The 18,673-nt window shown below is 53.2% G+C and overlaps 1 protein-coding gene across 2 annotated transcripts in view; it reads right to left on the minus strand.

Moving 5' to 3' along the window:
- Positions 1-1,484: 1,484 nt before the first annotated feature.
- LOC119964540 (peroxiredoxin-1-like) overlaps positions 1,485-18,673 on the minus strand; it is a 132,733-nt gene continuing 115,544 nt past the window's right edge. For both annotated transcript variants that reach the window (XM_038794170.1, XM_038794171.1), the window contains exon 6: positions 1,485-2,130. In XM_038794170.1, coding sequence (XP_038650098.1) covers positions 2,045-2,130 — 86 coding nt within the window. In that variant the 3' untranslated portion in view covers positions 1,485-2,044. The remainder of the gene's footprint in view (positions 2,131-18,673) is intronic.

Genomic DNA, 18,673 nt, shown 5'->3' on the forward strand with positions numbered 1-18,673 from the left:
CACGACGGTGCAGAGAATAGCGGGCCACGCTAGTCTGACGCCCTCCCGCTATTCTCCCCCCCCCCCACGCCCGACTCCCGACACGAATCGCTGCCGCCATTTTTTTACGGCCAGCAGCGATTCTCAGCTGGCCGATGGGCCGAAGTCCAAGCCCTTTACGGCTGTTTTTACGAACGGCAAACACACCTGGTCTGGCCGTTCGTAAAAACGGCCGTAAAGTCCCGATTTTGAAAACCATGGCACCGATTGGCACGGCAGTACCACGGCCGTGCCAAGGGTGCCATGGGCCCCGCGTCGGTGGGCACCGATCGCGGGCAGCGGGTCCGATTCCCGTGCACTCTTGTCCTTCCGCCGCCCCGCTGTATCACTTCGCGGGGCGGCTGAGGGGCATCCCGGCCCGCGCATGCGCGGGTTTCGCGCAAATGCGCGATGACGTCATCCGCGCATGCGCGGGTTGGAGTCTTCCAATCCGCGCATGCGCGGCTGACGTCATGTGACGCGTCAGCCGGCGCAAACTCTAGCAAGCGGGCTTAACGAAATTCGTTAAGCCCGCGATGCCGGAGTTCACGGCCGCGGCATACTAGCCCCGACCGGGGACCAGAATCGGGCGGGTTTGACGCCAGCCTTACGATTTCTCCCTGTCTGGGAGAATCGCCCCCGTAACGTCTGTAGGTGACTGAAGCTAGTCACCTCGCAGTGCTCCTATTGTGTTGAGGTACAACATCATGGGCGCGATTCTCCGCAAATGCGGCGCATCGTAAAGGCTGCCGTGAAACTGGTCGTGTTTCACGGCAGCCTCCGCGCCCCCTCCCAGGACCCGATTTTCCCCCCTGGGCGGGACTAGCAGCGCGGCCCAGTGAAGCACGGCATCGCGGGCTTAGCGACCATCGCTAAGTCCGTGCGGCAAGCGGGTTGGACGGCTCCAACTTGCGCATGCGCGAATGACGTCATCACGCAGACGCGTCAAACTCACACGTGCACGGGCCGTCATGCCCCTCAGCCGCCCCGCGGGCTGATCCTGCGGGGCGGCGGAAGAACAAATAGTGCGCGGGTATCGGACCAGCTGCTCGCGATCGGTGCCCACCAATCGCAGGCCCATGCCACCCTTGGCACGGCCGTGCCAATCGGTGCCATGGTTGTCCGGGACGGCACTTTGTGGCCGTTTTCACGAACGTTGAGAGCAGGTGTGATTGCGTTCGTGAAAACAGCCGTAAAGGCCTGGGAACTCGGCCCATCGGCCTGGGGAGAATCGCTGTTCGCCGTAAAAAATGGCGAGCAGTGATTTCTGTCGTGGGGCGGCCGTGGGGGGGGGGGAGAATAGCGGGAGGCGGGAAAAGTGTCGGGAAGGCCCTCCTGCTATTCTCCGACCCGTCGTGGGCAGCGGAGAATCGCGCCCCATGTTCTGCAAGACACTTTGTAGTACTGTCATAGATCAATTTCAGCCCCCAAAACACAAAAGTAAAACATATTTAATAAAACATAAGGACATTTTTTCCCAAACTTTATTTTTGCACTGACAAATGCACAAAATATGTAATAAATTTTATCCAAACAGCACTGGTTTATTCAAAGTCATTACTCTGCTCCAACACATTGGAGCATTTTGGCTACAGAAAAGAACATTCATTACAACTAATACACAAGTGGAAACTGATTTTGCCAGACACAGGGTAAATTTTGCAAGACTTTACTCCCGGAACAGAGTTTCACTCCACAAGGCCAATAACTGGAAAATCAGACACAGGGATTAGCACACCCAACACATGGCCTCTTGATTTTCCAATGATTGAAATTAATCACTGGAAAACCAGGAGCACACAAATTGGGCTCATTAATTTCCATGCCAATTCTCTGATCCATGTCTCTGCAAGTAAGGCTCTGTGCAGAGAGCTTCGATGCATAAAAAAGTACCCTCATACCTATCAGTTTGGGTCTCAGCAAACTGCAGCAAAATATCTGCTCACTAAAAACAACTCTATTTCAGCCGCACAATTAACAGGTTAATGTTCCTCTTAGTTACAATGAACCATAAACAAACTGGAAGCTATTTCTGTTTGGCAAAGTAATTCTTGCTCTTTTCTACATCGGGCGTGATGGTGTCAGCACCAGGTTTCCAATTAGCAGGGCAAACTGTAAGAAAGGAAAGTTTGAATTAATACTTATAAAACATTTCACTTCACAAACTATTTATGAAGTATGACCATAATATGAATTTCAATGCCATTACTGAGCAATGGTTAAGATGGTAAGTATGCACAAAAACAATATAATTAATTGTCCTTGATCTTCCAGACAACAGCGGAGTATGCCTGTCACTGACGATGATTTAATCTGCTCACTTAACATTTTACTCAGCCATTGAACCATCTGATGCCAGCTCCAGCAAGGATGCAGAATCGGGAGATCAAGTGGTGAGCACAATATCAATTAAGCCTTTTTATCATGAACTGTAGACATATCCCTTAAGGTCTGTGCTCATTGACTTACTGTTTGAAATTGAGTTGTCACCACACCGCAGCCTCCACAGTGCAACCTCCTCTCATCAATAGTGAAATAGAAATATTGCCACATTCCCAGAGGACCATAGATAGCTCTCTCCTTTGAGAGTTGACTTGTGGTGATTTAACCTGAAGGTCATAATCTCAGGTGAGTGGCCAAGTTGAGATGGCAGGGCCTTCATGAATACCCTCAGCCGACTTCTGGTGATGGGGATGTGCTGAGCTGATACAGGAAAGGTGGCTCCCCTCCTGGAAGTTTGAATGTGGCACTTTTAGTGCCCAAATAGGCTACTAAGTTTGCTGAAACCACCCCCCCCCCCCCCCCCCCCCTCACCTCAAGACACCAGCTACCGAAAAATGCGTGCAAACAATTCTAGGGGCAAAAAAGACGGCAAGATGAGTAAGAACCTGGAAAGGAAGGGTGGGTCCCAAAGAACACACGGAGTGGGACAGAGCTGGCCATATTCGAACAGGCTACGTCGTCGAGGCACATGCCGGACTATCCCGCGATAAGCAAGTGGATGGACAGTCTAATGCAATTGGTCCTAAAGCACAGAGATGCCATCGAATTGGAGATGATGGCAAAGGTGAAGGCAGCAGTCGCCGACGCCCTAGCCCCCTTCAAGGTGGCACTGGAAACAACGGAACAGCGTCTGGAAGCTCAGGAGACAACCATCAGGGAGCTAGTGAAGGCAACAAACGACCAGAGCACCATTAGAATTGAGGGAAGTCATGGAGAGCATTAACTCCTTGCAGGCGGTGAAGGTGCCGGGGTCAGACAGATGCCCGGTGGACGTCTACAAAAGATTTATGCCAACACTGGCCCCAAACCTGCGGGAGATGTTCCCAGAGTCACTAGCAAGGGGTACTCTGCCGCTAAACTTGGCTCAGGCCTCAATATCACTGATCCCCAAAAAAAGACAAAGACCTGACGGAGTGCAGGTCCTACATGTTATGATCTGTGTTAAAGATGCACAGAGAACATCTAGTTCTTTGACTAGTAAGATAACTTATTAACAATATGAGCACATGGAAAGATAACTAACGAACTATAATACAAACTGTAACGAATAATTGAATTCTCCTGGAACTACTTCTGATGCGACTGTCCTCTAGTACAACTTACTGCCAACTGTCGGTTCTGTGGAATCACATGGTGGATCTCTGTCCCCACCCGCTGGTCGGAGGTTGTATATCTAACTATATGCATTACTATGCATATGGATATCACCACATCCCCCTTCCTTTGGAAATATGACTGTTTAACAAATATGACTTTGCCCTACAAAACATGATATCCATAACAATTTAAAACATGCAATATACAAATCTAACTGTACTTTACAAAATAAGATGTGCATAACAATTTCAAAAGCGCCCTTTGTACACAGTTCATTACACGTTCAGTCTTTCAAGTTAACGTCTTCTTGTTGATCTCCTGAATACGTGATCTTGTTTCACCTTTCGAAAGACCAGTTTTCTGCCTGGTCTTTGAGTCACCAACTATTTCAACCTTTTGAAGCGATGCTTCCAACTGTGTGTGTGTTCTTGTGTATTGGTCTTATTGCCGATGCTTGTGTCTTCATTGTCACGGCTGCTACGCGGTCGACCAACTGTGTCCTCGACTCTTCTCTTACCCTTCCTTTACTTCTTAACTTCGATCACCAGGGCAGGCAGTCCTGGGGGCAGTGGGCATCCCTGCCTCGTGCTTGTTCGCAGTCGGAAGTATTCAGAGTTGGTGGTGGTTGTAAGTACACTCACCATGGGATCGCTGAACAATAGTTCCACCCAGGAGGTGAACCCTGGCCCAAACCCAAATCGTTTCAGTACCTTTGAAACAATCCTGTTGAAGGCGTTTTCTGCGACCATGGGGGTGATCATTTCTGGTGTTCTCCCCCAGATGGGTCATCATTCAGCTGGTGCCTGATGTTTGATGTTGGCTGCCTGCCCTTGACAAAGCCATATGATCTTCCGCGCCTACCTCTGCCACAATGCTCCAGCCACCTTACCAGGGCCAGTGTCGGTGTTAAGAAGTGAGGTGAACCAGCAGTTGATAATAAGTTGTACTGGAGGACATCCGCATTAGGAAGAAGCAGATGCTGAGCCAGAAGAGGAAGACCACAAAGGTTTATTTAGTTTATTTGGCATCAGTGCCAAGGTTGAAAGCAAGATTTCAATAGCAGACAAATTGGCTGAAAGCAAATCAACTGCAAACAACCAACTGGTAACTGAAGAAATAATCCCCACTTTGGAGAAATTGGCTCCAAAGAAGCACGATGATTTAGCGTATGCCCACGGAACAGTTCCTGCAGTGAATTCCCAAGTACTTGAGATCAGTCCATCAAAAAACCTGCAGCAAGGGGACTTCCGGTGGCGGTGATGCCTGAGTGAGCCGCACATTCGGTGGGCTCTCACTCCGGCGGGGCTTAGCAGCTGATTCCCCACGATAGCGGGACCACGGGGGCGGCAAAAAGGCTGCCGTGAAAGAAGAGGAGAGCGGGCTGCAGCTGATGGAATCGTGGGAGGCCAGCAGGTAGAGGAAGAAAGAGAGAGAGAGAGACGGAGGCAAGGAGGAAACTGACCTGAAGGGTAAGATGGCGGACCCACGGACCTTCCTTCCTCCAGGACAAGAAAAAAAAGTTTGGAGTCGCTGAAGAGGGACAGCTTGGACCCACTTCAGATGCCCAGAAGGTAAAATGTAAGGAGCTGGGCGAAGGAAGGCGGCAGCGAAGGTGCTGAGGAGCGGGCTGCGGCACATGGAACAGCGGGAGTCCAGAAGGCAGAAGAAGAAGGAGAAAAAGGGACAGAGACAAGGACCTGAAGAAAATTACCTGGGACCTAAGATGGCGGACACACGGACCCCGGACTCAGCAATCCAGCAGGCGCTGGATAACATGCTCCAGGTACTGAAGTCCAGTTTTGAAGCGCTGAAGCGGGACAGCTTGGACCCAATCCAGAAAGCGGTGGATCAGCTGAACCAGAGGCTGGATGCCCAGGATGTTAAAGTTAAGGAGCTGGGAGAGGCGGTGGAGGAGCAGGCGGATGCGCAAACGGTTGCAGCGCTAGAAGTTGACGGCCTGAAAGAGCGGCAGAGAAGACTGCTGGACAGAGTGGAGGAGCTGGAGAATAGAGTCCGCAGGAACAATCTGAGGATGGTCGGCCTCCCGGAGGGGGCTGAGGGAGCTGATGCTGCAGCGTTTGTAGCAGAACTGCTGAAGCAGCTGATGGGGGCCGAAACCTTTCTGCGACCGCCGGAGCTGGAGGGGGAACACAGAGTGCAGGCAAGGCAGGGGCGGCCGGGCGGACCCCCCCCCGCCCGATGGTGATTAGGTTCCACAGGTTCGTGGACAAGGAGCGGGTGCTGCAGTGGGCAAAGAGCGCCAGGAGCAGCACGTGGAACAACAGTGTTATCCGCATTTATCAGGACCTGAGCCAGGAGGTGGCTCGGCGGCGAGCAGCCTTTAAGAATGTCAAGGAGGTGCTGTTCAAGAAGCACGTGAAGTTTGGTCTGCTGTTCCCAGCTCGGCTATGGGTCACGCACCAGGGTCAACACGACTACTTCTCCGAGCCCGAAGAAGCGATGGATTTTGTGAGGGACCTGGGGCTGGTCCCGAAAGGAGGCCCCAAGGACGCGAATTAGGGCCCGAGGATTTCTGTGGGAAGGAACGCCGAATGTGCCTGGACTGCTGCTCAACGGTTTGCTGGGCCAAAGGGGCCAAGCGGAACATTTGGGACTCTTTCCTTTGTTCATGGACATTGGTTTGGGGGGTTAACCCCCCCCCTTTTTTCTTTGTTTTTTTTGTGGTCTCTCTTGTTTCTTATGGGGGGGGGGGGGGGGAGAGGGTTTGGGTATATATTTTTGTGATTTTTCTCTTTTTTCTGTGTTTTTTTTCCTGTTTGGGCTGGTTTGTGCTTCTCGCGGAAGACACTGGAGCCGGCTTGCCCCAGTGTGTGGGAGAGGGGGATGGGGCGCCGGGGAGTGGAGAGGAGGACGGGGAAACAATGGGAATGAGACAGGAAGGCGCCGGAGTGTTGAGTCACCGGGCTAGCAGATTGGCTAGTCAAGGGAGTCAGATGGGGGGGGGGGGGGGGTTACAGCCAGTAGATGGCAGGGTGGGGGTATCGGGGGATGGGGTTGGGGGAGGGGGAGGTTGTTCTGCTGACGGGAGAGGGACTTGAAATAGGCACTGGAAAGGAGGTCGAGGGTGGAGGCAGCCAAAGGGCGGGCCAGGAATGGCGCGACGCACGGGCCAGGGGCCGGCCCGAGAAAGGCTATGGCTGACCGGCGGGGTGGGGGGGGTGGGATGTGCCCCCGACAGGCTGATCACCTGGAATGTCAAGGGGCTGAATGGGCCGGTTAAGAGGGCGCGGGTGTTCGCGCACTTGCGGGCCCTGAGGGCGGACGTAATTATGTTGCAGGAGACACATCTGAAAGTGTCGGACCAGACCAGGCTAAGGAAGGGCTGGATTAGCCAGGTCTTCCACTCGGACTTGGACTCGAAGTCCAGAGGGTTGGCAGTCATGATCAACAAGCGCGTGCAATTTGAGGCAGAGGGCATATCCGCAGACAGGGGGGGCAGATACCTGATGGTACGGGGCAGACTGGAGGGGAGAAGAGTGGTGCTGGTGATATATGTGCCCCGAACTGGGATGACGTGGACTTCATTAAAAGAGTGCTGGGGAAGATCCCGGACCTGGATTCTCGCAGGTTAATAATGGGAGAGGACTTTAACATGGTCCTTGACCCAACTTTGGATCGGTCGTGTCCCAGAACGGGTAGACTCTCAGCAATGGCAAGGGAGCTGAAAGGGTTTATGGAGCAAATGGGGGCAGTGGACCCCTGGAGAGATAGACAGCCGACAGGAAGGGGCTACTCGTTTTACTTGCACGTCCATAAAGTATATTCCAGGATAGATTTCTTTGTACTAAGCAGGGACTGTATGGGGGAGGTAAAGAACACGGAATACTCAGCAATTACCATTTCAGACCATGCCCCGCATTGGGTGGACCTGCAGTTCGGGGGAGCGAGATATCAACGTCCGCAATGGAGGCTAGATGTGGGACTGCTGTCGGAGGAGGGGATCTGCGAGAGGCTTCGGAAATGTATAAAAAATTACCTGCAGGTGAATGACACGCGGGAGGTCTCAGCGGCGACCCTGTGGGAGGCGTTAAAGGCAGTAGTGCGGGGGGAGCTGATTTCATTGGGGCCCACAGAGCCAAGGCAGACCGGGCAGAGATGGATAGATTGGTCAGGGAAATGGGTCGGATAGATGAAGAGCACGCGGAGTCCCCGGGGGAGGTTTTACTCAGGGAGAGGCAGAGACTACAGGCGGAACTGGGGGCACTATCCACGAGCAGGGCCGTGGAACAGCTTAGGAAGGCGAGGGGAGTGGTGTACGAGCATGGGGAAAAGGCTAGCAGACTGTTAGCGCAGCAACTCAGGAGGAGGAAGGCGGCCAGGGAAATAGGTAGAGTGACGGACGAGGGGGGGGCGCAAAGTGGAGGACCCGGCAGAATTGAATAGGGTATTCCGGGACTTCTATCGTAAACTGTATACTTCGGAGCCACCAGAAGAACCGGAGGGGATGAAAAGGTTTCTGGACGGGTTAACATTCCCAACAGTTGGTGGGAGGCGAGTGGAAGAGCTGGGGGCCCCGATTAGAGTAGAGGAGGTATCGGGGGGCCTTAAGGCTATGCAGTCGGGAAAGTCCCCGGGGCCGGATGGATACCCAGTAGAGTTTTATAGGAAGTTCACTGAGCTGGTTGGCCCGGTCTTGGCGAGGGTTTTCAATGAGGCAAGGGACAGAGGGACCCTGCCACCGACAATGTCACAAGCCACCATATCTCTGATATTGAAGCGGGGTAAAGACCCGGAGGCCTGCGGGTCCTACAGGCCAATCTCCCTGATTAATGTAGACGCCAAGCTCCTGGCAAAGGTACTGGCGGGTAGAATGGAGGACTGTGTACCGGAGGTGATTGGGGAGGATCAAATGGGGTTCGTGAAAGGTAGGCAGCTGGCGGCCAATCTGAGGAGATTACTCAATGTGATAATGATGCCCCCGGCGGGTAGGGAGGTGGAGGTAGTGGTGGCAATGGACGCCGAGAAGGCCTTTGACCGGGTGGAGTGGGACTATCTATGGCAGGTGCTCGGACGGTTTGGGTTCGGGGAGGGATTGGTGGATTGGATCAAATTATTATATCAGGCCCCGAGGGCCAGCGTCAGGACCAACATTGAAGTGTCGGAGTACTTTAGGTTGTACCGAGGGACCAGACAGGGCTGCCCACTCTCCCCACTGCTGTTTGCGCTGGCCATAGAGCCGCTGGCGATTGCGCTGAGAGCCGTAGAGGGTTGGAAGGGGATGGTGAGGGGCGGGGTTGAACACAGGGTTTCTCTTTATGCAGACGACCTGCTCCTGTATGTGTCGGACCCAGTGGCCGGGATGGGAACTATACTGGGAATGCTGAGGAAGTTCGGCCAGTTCTCAGGATACAAATTAAATACGGTTAAGAGTGAAATGTTTGTGGTCCAGGCAAGGGGCCAGGAGAACAGATTGAGAGGGCTACCGTTTAGGCTGATTGAGGAAAATTTCCGGTATTTGGGAATCCAGGTGGCACGAGACTGGGGCAGGCTGCATAAGTTAAATTTGGCCAGGGTGGTGGAGCAAATGAAGGGAGTTTCGGAGAAGGGATGCACTCCCGCTGTCGCTGGCAGGGAGGATGCAGACTGTAAAGATGACAACCCTCCCTCGATTTTTGTTTATTTTTCAGTGCCTCCCGATCTTTATCCCACAGTCCTTCTTCAAAAGAGATAACGGGCTGATCATGAGCTTTGTCTGGGCGGGAAAACCCCCGCGGGTGAAGAAGGCGATGTTGGAGAGGAACCGCAGCGAGGGAGGGCTGGCTTTGCCGAGTCTGATCAATTATTACTGGGCGGCCAACATCGCTATGATAAGGAAGTGGATGGTGGGTACGGGGTCTATTTGGGAGCGGGTGGAGGCGGCTTCGTGCAGGGGCTCCAGTTTGGAAGCCTTGGTCACGGCTCCTCTACCGCTGTCGCCGGCCAAGTACACCACAGCCCGGTAGTGGTGGCGACCCTGCGGATATGGGGCCTGTAGGGGAGATGGGGGCGTCTGTCTGGGCGCCAATCTGCGACAACCATCGGTTTGCCCCCGGCAGTATGGATGGGGGGTTCCGAGTATGGCGGCGAGCGGGGGCGGGAAGGGTGGGTGATATGTTCCTGGAAGGGAGCTTCGCGAGTTTGAGGAGCTTGGAGGAGAAATTTGGTTGGTAAGGGGAAATGATTTTAGATACCTACAGTTGCGGGACTTTGTTCGTAGACAGGTCCCATCTTTCCCACGCCTCCCACCAATGGGGATCCTCAACAGAATAGTCTCTAGGAGGGAAGAAGGGGAGGGCAGAGTCTCGGGTATATATAAGGTGCTCATGAGGAGGAAGGGTCCCAGATAGAGGAACTGAAACTTAAATGGGAGGAGGAGCTAGGCGGGGAATGGAGGATGGGCTGTGGGCAGAGGCCCTGAGTAGGGTAATTCGACCGCGACATGTGCTAGGCTCGGGCTGATCCAATTTAAGGTCGTTCACCGGGCCCATATGACGGTGGCTCGGATGAGCAAATTTTCGGGATAGAGGACAAATGCGCTAGGTGCGCGGGAGGACCAGCGAACCATGTTCACATGTTTTGGGCATGCCCTAAGCTGAGGGGGTACTGGGAGGGATTTGCGGGGGTCATGTCCCAGGTGCTAAAAGCAAGGGTGGTGATGAGTCCCAGGGGTGGCAATTTTTGGGGTTTAGAAGACCCGGGCGTCCAGGGGGAGAAAGAGGTCGATGTTTTGGCCTTTGCTTCCCTGATAGCCCGGCGACGAATATTATTGGCGTGGAGGGACTCAAAGCCCCCGAAGACTGAGTGGTGGCTTGCGGACATGTCGAGTTTCCTGGGGATGGAAAAAATTAAGTTCGCCTTGAGGGGATCTGTGCAGGGGTTCGCCCGTAGGTGGCAACCATTTATTGACTTCTTTGCGGGAGAGTGAGCGTCAGCAGGGGTGTGGGGGGAGGGGGGGGTAGAGTAGAGTAGGAGGGAAAATATGGCGGGTAGTACCGGTGGGAGGGGAGCGGGCTTGTGCAATATGTTATGATGGAAGTATTGAAAGTACGTGGACGTTTGCACATTTTTGCCTTTTTTGCTTTCTTTCTGATGATGTCTGTAACTGTTTATAAAGCCAAAAACTATCTCAATAAAATTGTTTATTAAAAAAAAACCTGCAGCAAGAATAGATGGGTACATTTTTGTGCAGTTAGATGAAGCATGTATCGTCATATCAGATGAGGATGAGCCACTAATTGAGACTAAAACACAAAGTGAAGAAGTAATGTCTAATGTTGAGGACACTGATCCACGAATGCGAGGGTTTGCAGATCTTTCCTGAAGTCGCAAGCTTGCCTGCAACTGCGAAAGCATCCAAAAGTATTCCGACATTGGATGCCTCACCTGTTGATTGGCATGCAGTACAGCGTTCGAACGCAAGCAGCATGGATCAAACAAATAGTCTTCAATCTAGCAAAGGCTCCAGAATTAGCGATTGCGGCAGAAGAGCCAAAAGCAGCTTTCACAGCAGACGACCAGAAACAGCTATTATAGCAACAGACGATCCAGAAACAGCTACTACAGCAGACGATCGCAAAACAACCACTTGAGCAAAGGATCCAGAAGCAGAAATTGCAGCAAAGGATGCAGAAACAGCGAATCCCTTGGCCGAGACCAGGAGCAAGAATGATGTTTTAGGTGCATAGGTGTGAACCACACCAATTTCACGGATAATGCCACTAAGGGCGATTGCCCTTAGAGCAGCGAAGGGGTGAGATGTATCCAAGGGGGAGACAGAGAGCACAGAGTCTCACTCTATGAAGATGACCTGCTCCTCTACATCTTGAACCCCCTGGCCAGCATGGAAACTCGAGAGAGAGAGAGAGAGAGAGAGAGAGAGAGTTCTGAGCCTTCTCAGGCTTACCCTGAGTAAGAGCAAAATCTTCCCTGTGAACCCGCAGGAGGGAAGACCAGAGCTGGGGGGACTGTCGTTCAAACTGGCCCAGGCCAAATTCCGCTACCTGGGGATCCAAATAACCCATGACTGGACACAGAACCACAAATGGAGGAAGTTCAAAAAGACCTGCAGAGGTGGGGCCTACTCCCACTCTCCCTTGGCAGGGAGAATGCAGACAATCAAGATGAACGTGTTGCCCAGTTCTTCTTTCTGTTCAGATCTCTCTCGATCTACATCTCCACAGCCTTTTTCAACATAGTTGATAAGTTAATCATGGCGTTTGTATGGGGAGGAAGAGTCCTTGGAATAGGAAGAAGGTCCTACCAAGGAGGAAGAATATGAGAGGTCTGGCTCTCCCGAACCTCCAGCTCTACGATTGGGCAGCCCCACAGAGTGTTCTTCTTTCTGTTCAGATCTCTCTCGATCTACATCTCCACAGCCTTTTTCAACATAGTTGATAAGTTAATCATGGCGTTTGTATGGGGAGGAAGAGTCCTTGGAATAGGAAGAAGGTCCTACCAAGGAGGAAGAATATGAGAGGTCTGGCTCTCCCGAACCTCCAGCTCTACGATTGGGCAGCCCCACAGAGTGTGGGATGGGTCAAGGAACTGGGAGTGGAGTGGGTGAAAGTGGAGGAAAGTTCCTGTGCAGGGACATCCCTCCAAGCGCTCACTACAACTGCACTCCCATCCACCCGGCCAGATACTCGATAAGCCCAGTTGTAGTAGCCACATCTGAACATGGAATTAAATGAGGCAGCACTTCGGACTAGCTGAAATGTCCACCACCCTCATGTGCATTAATCACAGGTTCACTCCCACAACAATGGATGCTTCATTCAAGAGGTGGAGACAGGACAAGGGGACACTGACGGTTAAGGACATGTATACGGACAGTACAATAGTGACTCTGGGAACCCACGGAGAAGTTTCAGGTTCCGAGAGGGAAACAACCTGAGGTACATACAGATCAAGAACTTCCTCCACAAGGAAAAGACAATGTACCACCAGATCATTCACTGCTAGAAAAACTACTGAACGCGGGAGACCTAGAGGAGGGGAATTGTTTGGACATATATGGACGACTGTTAGAAGAGGGACACTCGTTCCGGTGGCGGCAATGTGCTGAGTGGATGCACATAGGTGGCTCTTCTCCGAGTCGGATTCAACACAGTAAATGTACTTAAGATTTTGGCCCAAAAAACCTCTAAAACCCAGTCCAATGCAAAAGGCACCAAAAGTGCGAGAAACAGAGGATGCCTGCGAACAACAGATCAAGGGGGCGGGCGAGAAGTCAAGCAGCAGCAAAGAAAAGCAGCAGGAACAACGGGCAAGCGGACCGGCGGCTCACGAGACTCGGTGGAAAAAGGCAGATTTCGGGCTTTGACGTAGTGGGCGAGCCGGGTGAACCCCAGGTGGCAGAGGGCGTTGTGGATAGCCTTCAGGTAGTCGTCTGGCCGCTGGCGCATGTGCCGCGGGACAGGGGCGTCTGGGGGCTCGTTGAACTTCCCCGGTCGATTTTTGATATCATAATTATAGGTGGAGAGTTCGATCTCCACCGCAAGATTTTAATCGTTTTTTATTTTGCCCCTTTGCGAGTTGTCGAACATGAAGGCAACCGATCTTTGGTCGGTGATGAGGGTAAACCTCCTACCTGCGAGGCAGTGCCTCTAGTGCCGTACGGCTTCCACAATGGCTTGAGCTTCTTTTTCGACTGAGGAGTGTCGAAGTTCCGAAGCGGAGAGGGTCCGGGAGAAGAAGGCTACTGGTCTCCCTGCCTGATTCAGTGTGGTGGCGAGAGCAACCTCATGGCGGCTTTGGCGATGTCCTCCTTGATGCAGTTGAAGGCCTGGCAGGCCTCAGCTGACAGAGGGAAGAGTGTGGTCTTAAATAATGGGCGGGCTTTGTCCGCATACTGGGGGACCCTGGGCAAAATAAGAGAAGAATCCCAGGCATCTCTTGAGGGCCCTGGGACAATGAGGGAGAGGGAGTTGTAAGAGGGGCTGCATACAGTCCGGGTCGGGGCCCAGGACTCCGTTTTCCCACGACATAGCCGAGGATGGCTAGCCTGGTGGTGCGGAAACGCATTTCTCCTATTGTAGGTGAGATTGAGTTTCTGGCCGTTTGGAGAAATCGGTGGAGGTTGGCGTTGTGGTCCTGCTGGTCATGGCCGCAGATGGTGACATTGTCCAAGTACGGAAACGTGGCCCGCAGCCCGTACTGGTCCACCATTCGGTCCATTGTTCGTTGGAACACCAAGACCCCATTCGTGATGCCAAAGGGGACCTGGAGGAAATGGAAGAGGCGGTCATCTGCCTCGAACGCCGTGTAGTGACGGTCCTCCGGGCGGATTGGGAGCTGGTGGAAAGCAGGCTTCAGATCCACCGTGGAGAATATGCGGTACTGGTCGATCTGGTTGACCATGTCCTGCAATTCTGGGGAGGGGGTACGCATCGAGGTGCGTGAACCAGTTAATGGTTTGTCTATAATCAACCACCATCCAGAACTTTCACCTGAGCTCTCCAGGGCTGTTACTGGCCTCTATGACTCCCTCACGTAGGAGTCGCTGGACTTCGGCTCTGATGAATACTCTATCCTGCAGGCTGTACCGCCTGCTGCGAGTGGCTACTGGTTTACAGTTAGCCGTCAGGTTAGCGAAGAGTGGAGGGGGTTCGATTTTTAGAGTCGCTAAACTGCATATAGTGAGTGGAGGTAGGGGTCCACCAAAGCTGAGTGTGAGGCTCTTGAGGTTACATTGGAAATCGAGCCCGAGTAAGAGTGGGGCACAGAGTTTCGGAGAGTACGTACAGCTGGAAATTAGAGTAGCTGGCGCCCTGAATCGTTAGGGTCGCGGCGGTGCGCCCTTGTATGTGGACCGAATGCAAGCCCGAGGCGAGGGAGATAGTTTGCCGTGCAGGGAAGATAGGGAGCGAACAGCTTCTTACCAGGTCAGGATGTACGAAGCTCTCGGTGCTCCCGGAGTCGAAGAAGCACGGTGTCCTGTACCCGTTGATTTGAACGGACACCATCGAGCTCTGGACGTGCTTCGGACGCGACTGATCCAACATGACTGCGTTGAGTTGCGGGTAGTCGGCGACTCGATCAGCAGTACTGGAGTGGCCCCGTGATGACTGTCCCTGAGGTCGTAGTCGTTGATCGTACGTGGCGGGTGATGAAGATGGCATCCAAGATGGCGGCCCCCATGACTCGCACAGGGCCGGCCGCGTAGGGGAGGATTGCCAAGATGGCAGCCCCCATGCGTCGCACGTGTTGGGCGGGGGCGGAGTCGGCAGACACGCTGCAAACATTACGGGTCTGCGGGCCTGCGAGTTGGGGGGGGCGAGTGCCTTGGACTGCGGGGGAGTTAGAGTTAGAGAGTTTTGATTTCGCCAGGCATACTCTGGAATAGTGTCCTTTGCGACCGCAGCTGCTGCAGGTCGTGTTGCGGGCTGGGCATGCTGCCGTGGGTGTTGGGGCTGGCCACAAAATGGCACCTGCACTCCATAGTGAGTGGGTGGCCGCGCGGCGCAGGCCTGGGGCAGTCGCAGGTCGGGGGTCCACGATGGGGTCGTTTGGTCCGCGGGGAATGATTTAGACTCGGAATGTGACCTCCATAGTAGTTGCTAGCTCTACCGTGTCCTCCAAGTTCTGGGCCCCTTTCTTGAGTAGTCGCTGGCGCACATAGTTAGAACAGAGCCCCGCAACGTAAACATCACGAACAGCGAGTTCCATATGAAATGAAAATCGATTATTGTCACAAGTAGGCGTCAATGAAGTTACTGTGAAAAGCCCCTAGTCGCCACATTCCGGCGCCTATCCGGGGAGGCTGGTACGGAAATCGACCGTGCTGCTGGCCTGCTTTAAAAGTCAGCGATTTAGCTCAGTGAGCTAAACCAGCCCCATATGCTGGGAGGCCGTTACAGCCTGAAAGTTACAGTCCCAAGCAAGGGCTTTTAAGTCGCGCAGGAAGTCCTCTTGCGACTCTGCGGGGCGCTGGCGGCAAGGTAGTGAAAATGTGCCGCGCGTAGACCTCGCTTATCGGCCGCACGTACAATCGGTTGAGCATAGCAAGGGCCTCAGTATAGGAGTGGTACAATTGAGTTGCGTAGAGATGCGATGGCTCACCCGTGCGTGCAGTAGGCTGAGTTTCTGCTCCTCTGTAGTCTCAGAGGTGCTCGATTCAGCCAGGTCGGCCTTGAAACACCGAAGCCAGTGTAGGAAGATTTCCTTCGCCTCTGCAGCCTGCGGGTCAGTTCTAGTCGATCATGTTTGAGGGCTGATTCCATAGTAGTTTTCTTCAAGTTTTCTAAGACTATTAAATTGGTGAGACCATCAATTCACTCTGAACACGATTGGAAGTAAACTGTGGGTTTTAATAGTCTTACAACTGAGCCTGCCTGCGACCAGAAGAACTGAGGGCAAGCTCACACGGCTGCAGCACTTTATACTTCCGGTAGTGGGAGGGGCCATGGGCGGAGCCAAGGGTGGAGCCCTGTACAAGCTCCTCATCTCACCAGAGCCCACAAGGACATAATATACAATACAATACAGTGTGAATTACATTCACAACAACCGGCCATGTTGGGTGCCCCCTGGGCGAAGGGAAACTCCGGAGCACAGGGGCCTGACGTCATGGCAAGAGCGGCGACGGTGGCCATTTTGGACTGCCCCCCTTACAAAGGGAAACCCCAGAGTGCAGGGTCACGTCCAACCAGGTAAGTATGGGTGATCCCGCAGGACCCGGGGGGGGGGGGGGGGGGGGGGGGGGGGGGTCAGAAAGCCACACCAGGATTGTTACCTGGAACGTAAGGGGGACTGGGGACTTAATGGCCCGGTGAAAAGATCCAGAGTCTTCCCCACCTAAGAGCCTGAAGGCTGACATAATTTTACCGACAGGAGATGCACCGAGGGAGAAGGACCGACTGCTGTAAGGAAGGACTGGGTGTGGCAACGTACCATTCCTGTTACGGGACGAGGGTTTGGGGTGTAGCCATACTGATCAGCAAGAGGTAGAGGTTTACGGAGACCAAGATGGTTACGGACCCAGAGGGACGGTACTCATGGTGAGAGGTGTCCTGGAAGGGCACTGGTGGTACTGGTGAATGTGTACGCTCACGACCAGAATTGATAAGACCATGGCGGAAATCCCCGACATTGACAACACCACTGATTACATGGAGTGGCTTTAACTGCGTCCAGGACCCACTGTCCGACTGAATCAATCCCATGTGGTGAATTTATTATACTAATAATCCACCAGTGTATTTGTATCTGTGCTGTCGCACTTGTATTTGTATATTTGTATCTGTGCCATACTGTTGCCTTGTGGCTTCTCCTATGGCCATTGTATGGCATTATCCATAGGGGGAACATGTTGGGGCATGTAGGTGTCTCCGCCCATGGCTCCCTCCCATTGAAGGGAGGTATAAAGAGCAGTCAACCTGCAGGCAGTTCTCAGCATTGGTTCAGTCGCGGCATGCACTGTTCTAGAGTTGATTAAAGCCACCGTTTACTTCTACTCAATGTCTCGAGTGAATTGATGGTCCCATCACCCCAGAACAGGGAAAAAGTCAGGCATGGCTAGGGAATTGAGAATATTCATGGGGCAGATGGGGACGGTCAATCCTTGGAGATTCCTACACCCGGGAGAAAAGGAGTTTTCCTTCTGTGCACAAGGTGTACACCCGCATTGACTTCTTTGCAGTGGGGAAATCAGTGCTTCCAGGAATCATAGGAGCAGAATACCCCGCAATTGTCATCTCTGACCATGCTCCACATTACATGGATGTGAGGTTGGAGACAGATCGTGCCCAGTGCCACTGAGGAGCATGGAGGCTAGATATGGACCTCCTGGCCGACAAGGCCTTCTGCCAAAAAACATCGCGGGCCATAGACGATTACGTTAGTAACAACCAAAACGGGGAGGTCTCATCCTCCACATTTTGGGTTGCACTGAACGCCATGATTAGACGGGAGGTTATAGCCTACAAGGCATGCAGAGATAGGGAAGAGAGGGCAACCAGGCAGCAGCTGGTTGACTCCATTCTAGAGGTCGACAGAAAGGACTCCGAGGCCCCGACCGTAGAGCTGCTGGCGGAGAGGAAAAAGCTGCAAATGGACTTTAATCTGCTATCCACCAGGAAGACAGTGTACCAACTCCGCCAGACACAGGGGACCTTCTACGAACACGGGGACCAAGCTGGCCGCCTACTGGCTCACCAGCTGCGAAAGCAGGCAGCCACAAGGGCTACAAATATAGCCTGGGCAAAAGTGAGGCATTCCCAGTGAACCCAAACAAGGGAGGGGCAGAGCTGGAGGGGCTCCCATTTAAAATAGCCCAGAACAGATTCCGATTTCTGGGAATCCAAATAGCCAGGGACTGGACATAGATCCACAAGTGGAACCTGACCAGCCTGGTGGAGGAAGCAAAAAAGGACCTACAGAAGAGGGGCACACTCCCAGTCTCCCTGCCGGGGAGAGTGCAGACGATCAAGATGAACATACTGCTGGATTCCTCTTCCTGTTTAGATCCATACCGATCTTCATCCCCAAGACCTTTCTCCAAATCATGGTGTTTGTTTGGGGGGGGGGGGGGGGGGGGAAGAACCCGAGAATTCCCAAACTGACACTGAAAAGGAGGAAAAGCAAAGGTGGCTTGGTATTACCAAACCTGCAGTACTACCACTACCACTGGACAGCAACGGCGGAAAGAGTGAAGGGGTGGGTAAACCCTTCCAGATGGAGGAGGCCTCCTGCAAGGGAACGACCCTCTGGGCCTTGGCTACAGCAGCACTCACGCCCCCCTCGGCAAAATACACATCAAGTCCAGTGGTAGCGGCCACACTGAAAATGTGGGTGCAATTGAGATAGCACTTCGGGCTAACTAAGATGTCCCCCATGGCTCCCATCTGCGGCAATCACAAACTTCCCCCTACGCTAGACACCACCTTCAGGAAATGGAGACGGGATACACTGACAGGGACTTTTGCGTAGGGCACGGACTAGCTGCATTGGACGAACTGACGCAGGAGTGGGAACTGCCGACATGACAGGAAATTAAACATCTGCACATAAAGCACTTCCTCCGCAAAGAGACAGTAGGGTATCCCGGATCCCCAGA

The sequence above is a fragment of the Scyliorhinus canicula genome, chromosome 4, assembly GCF_902713615.1.
Source record: "Scyliorhinus canicula chromosome 4, sScyCan1.1, whole genome shotgun sequence".
Classification (NCBI taxonomy): Eukaryota; Metazoa; Chordata; class Chondrichthyes; order Carcharhiniformes; family Scyliorhinidae; genus Scyliorhinus; species Scyliorhinus canicula.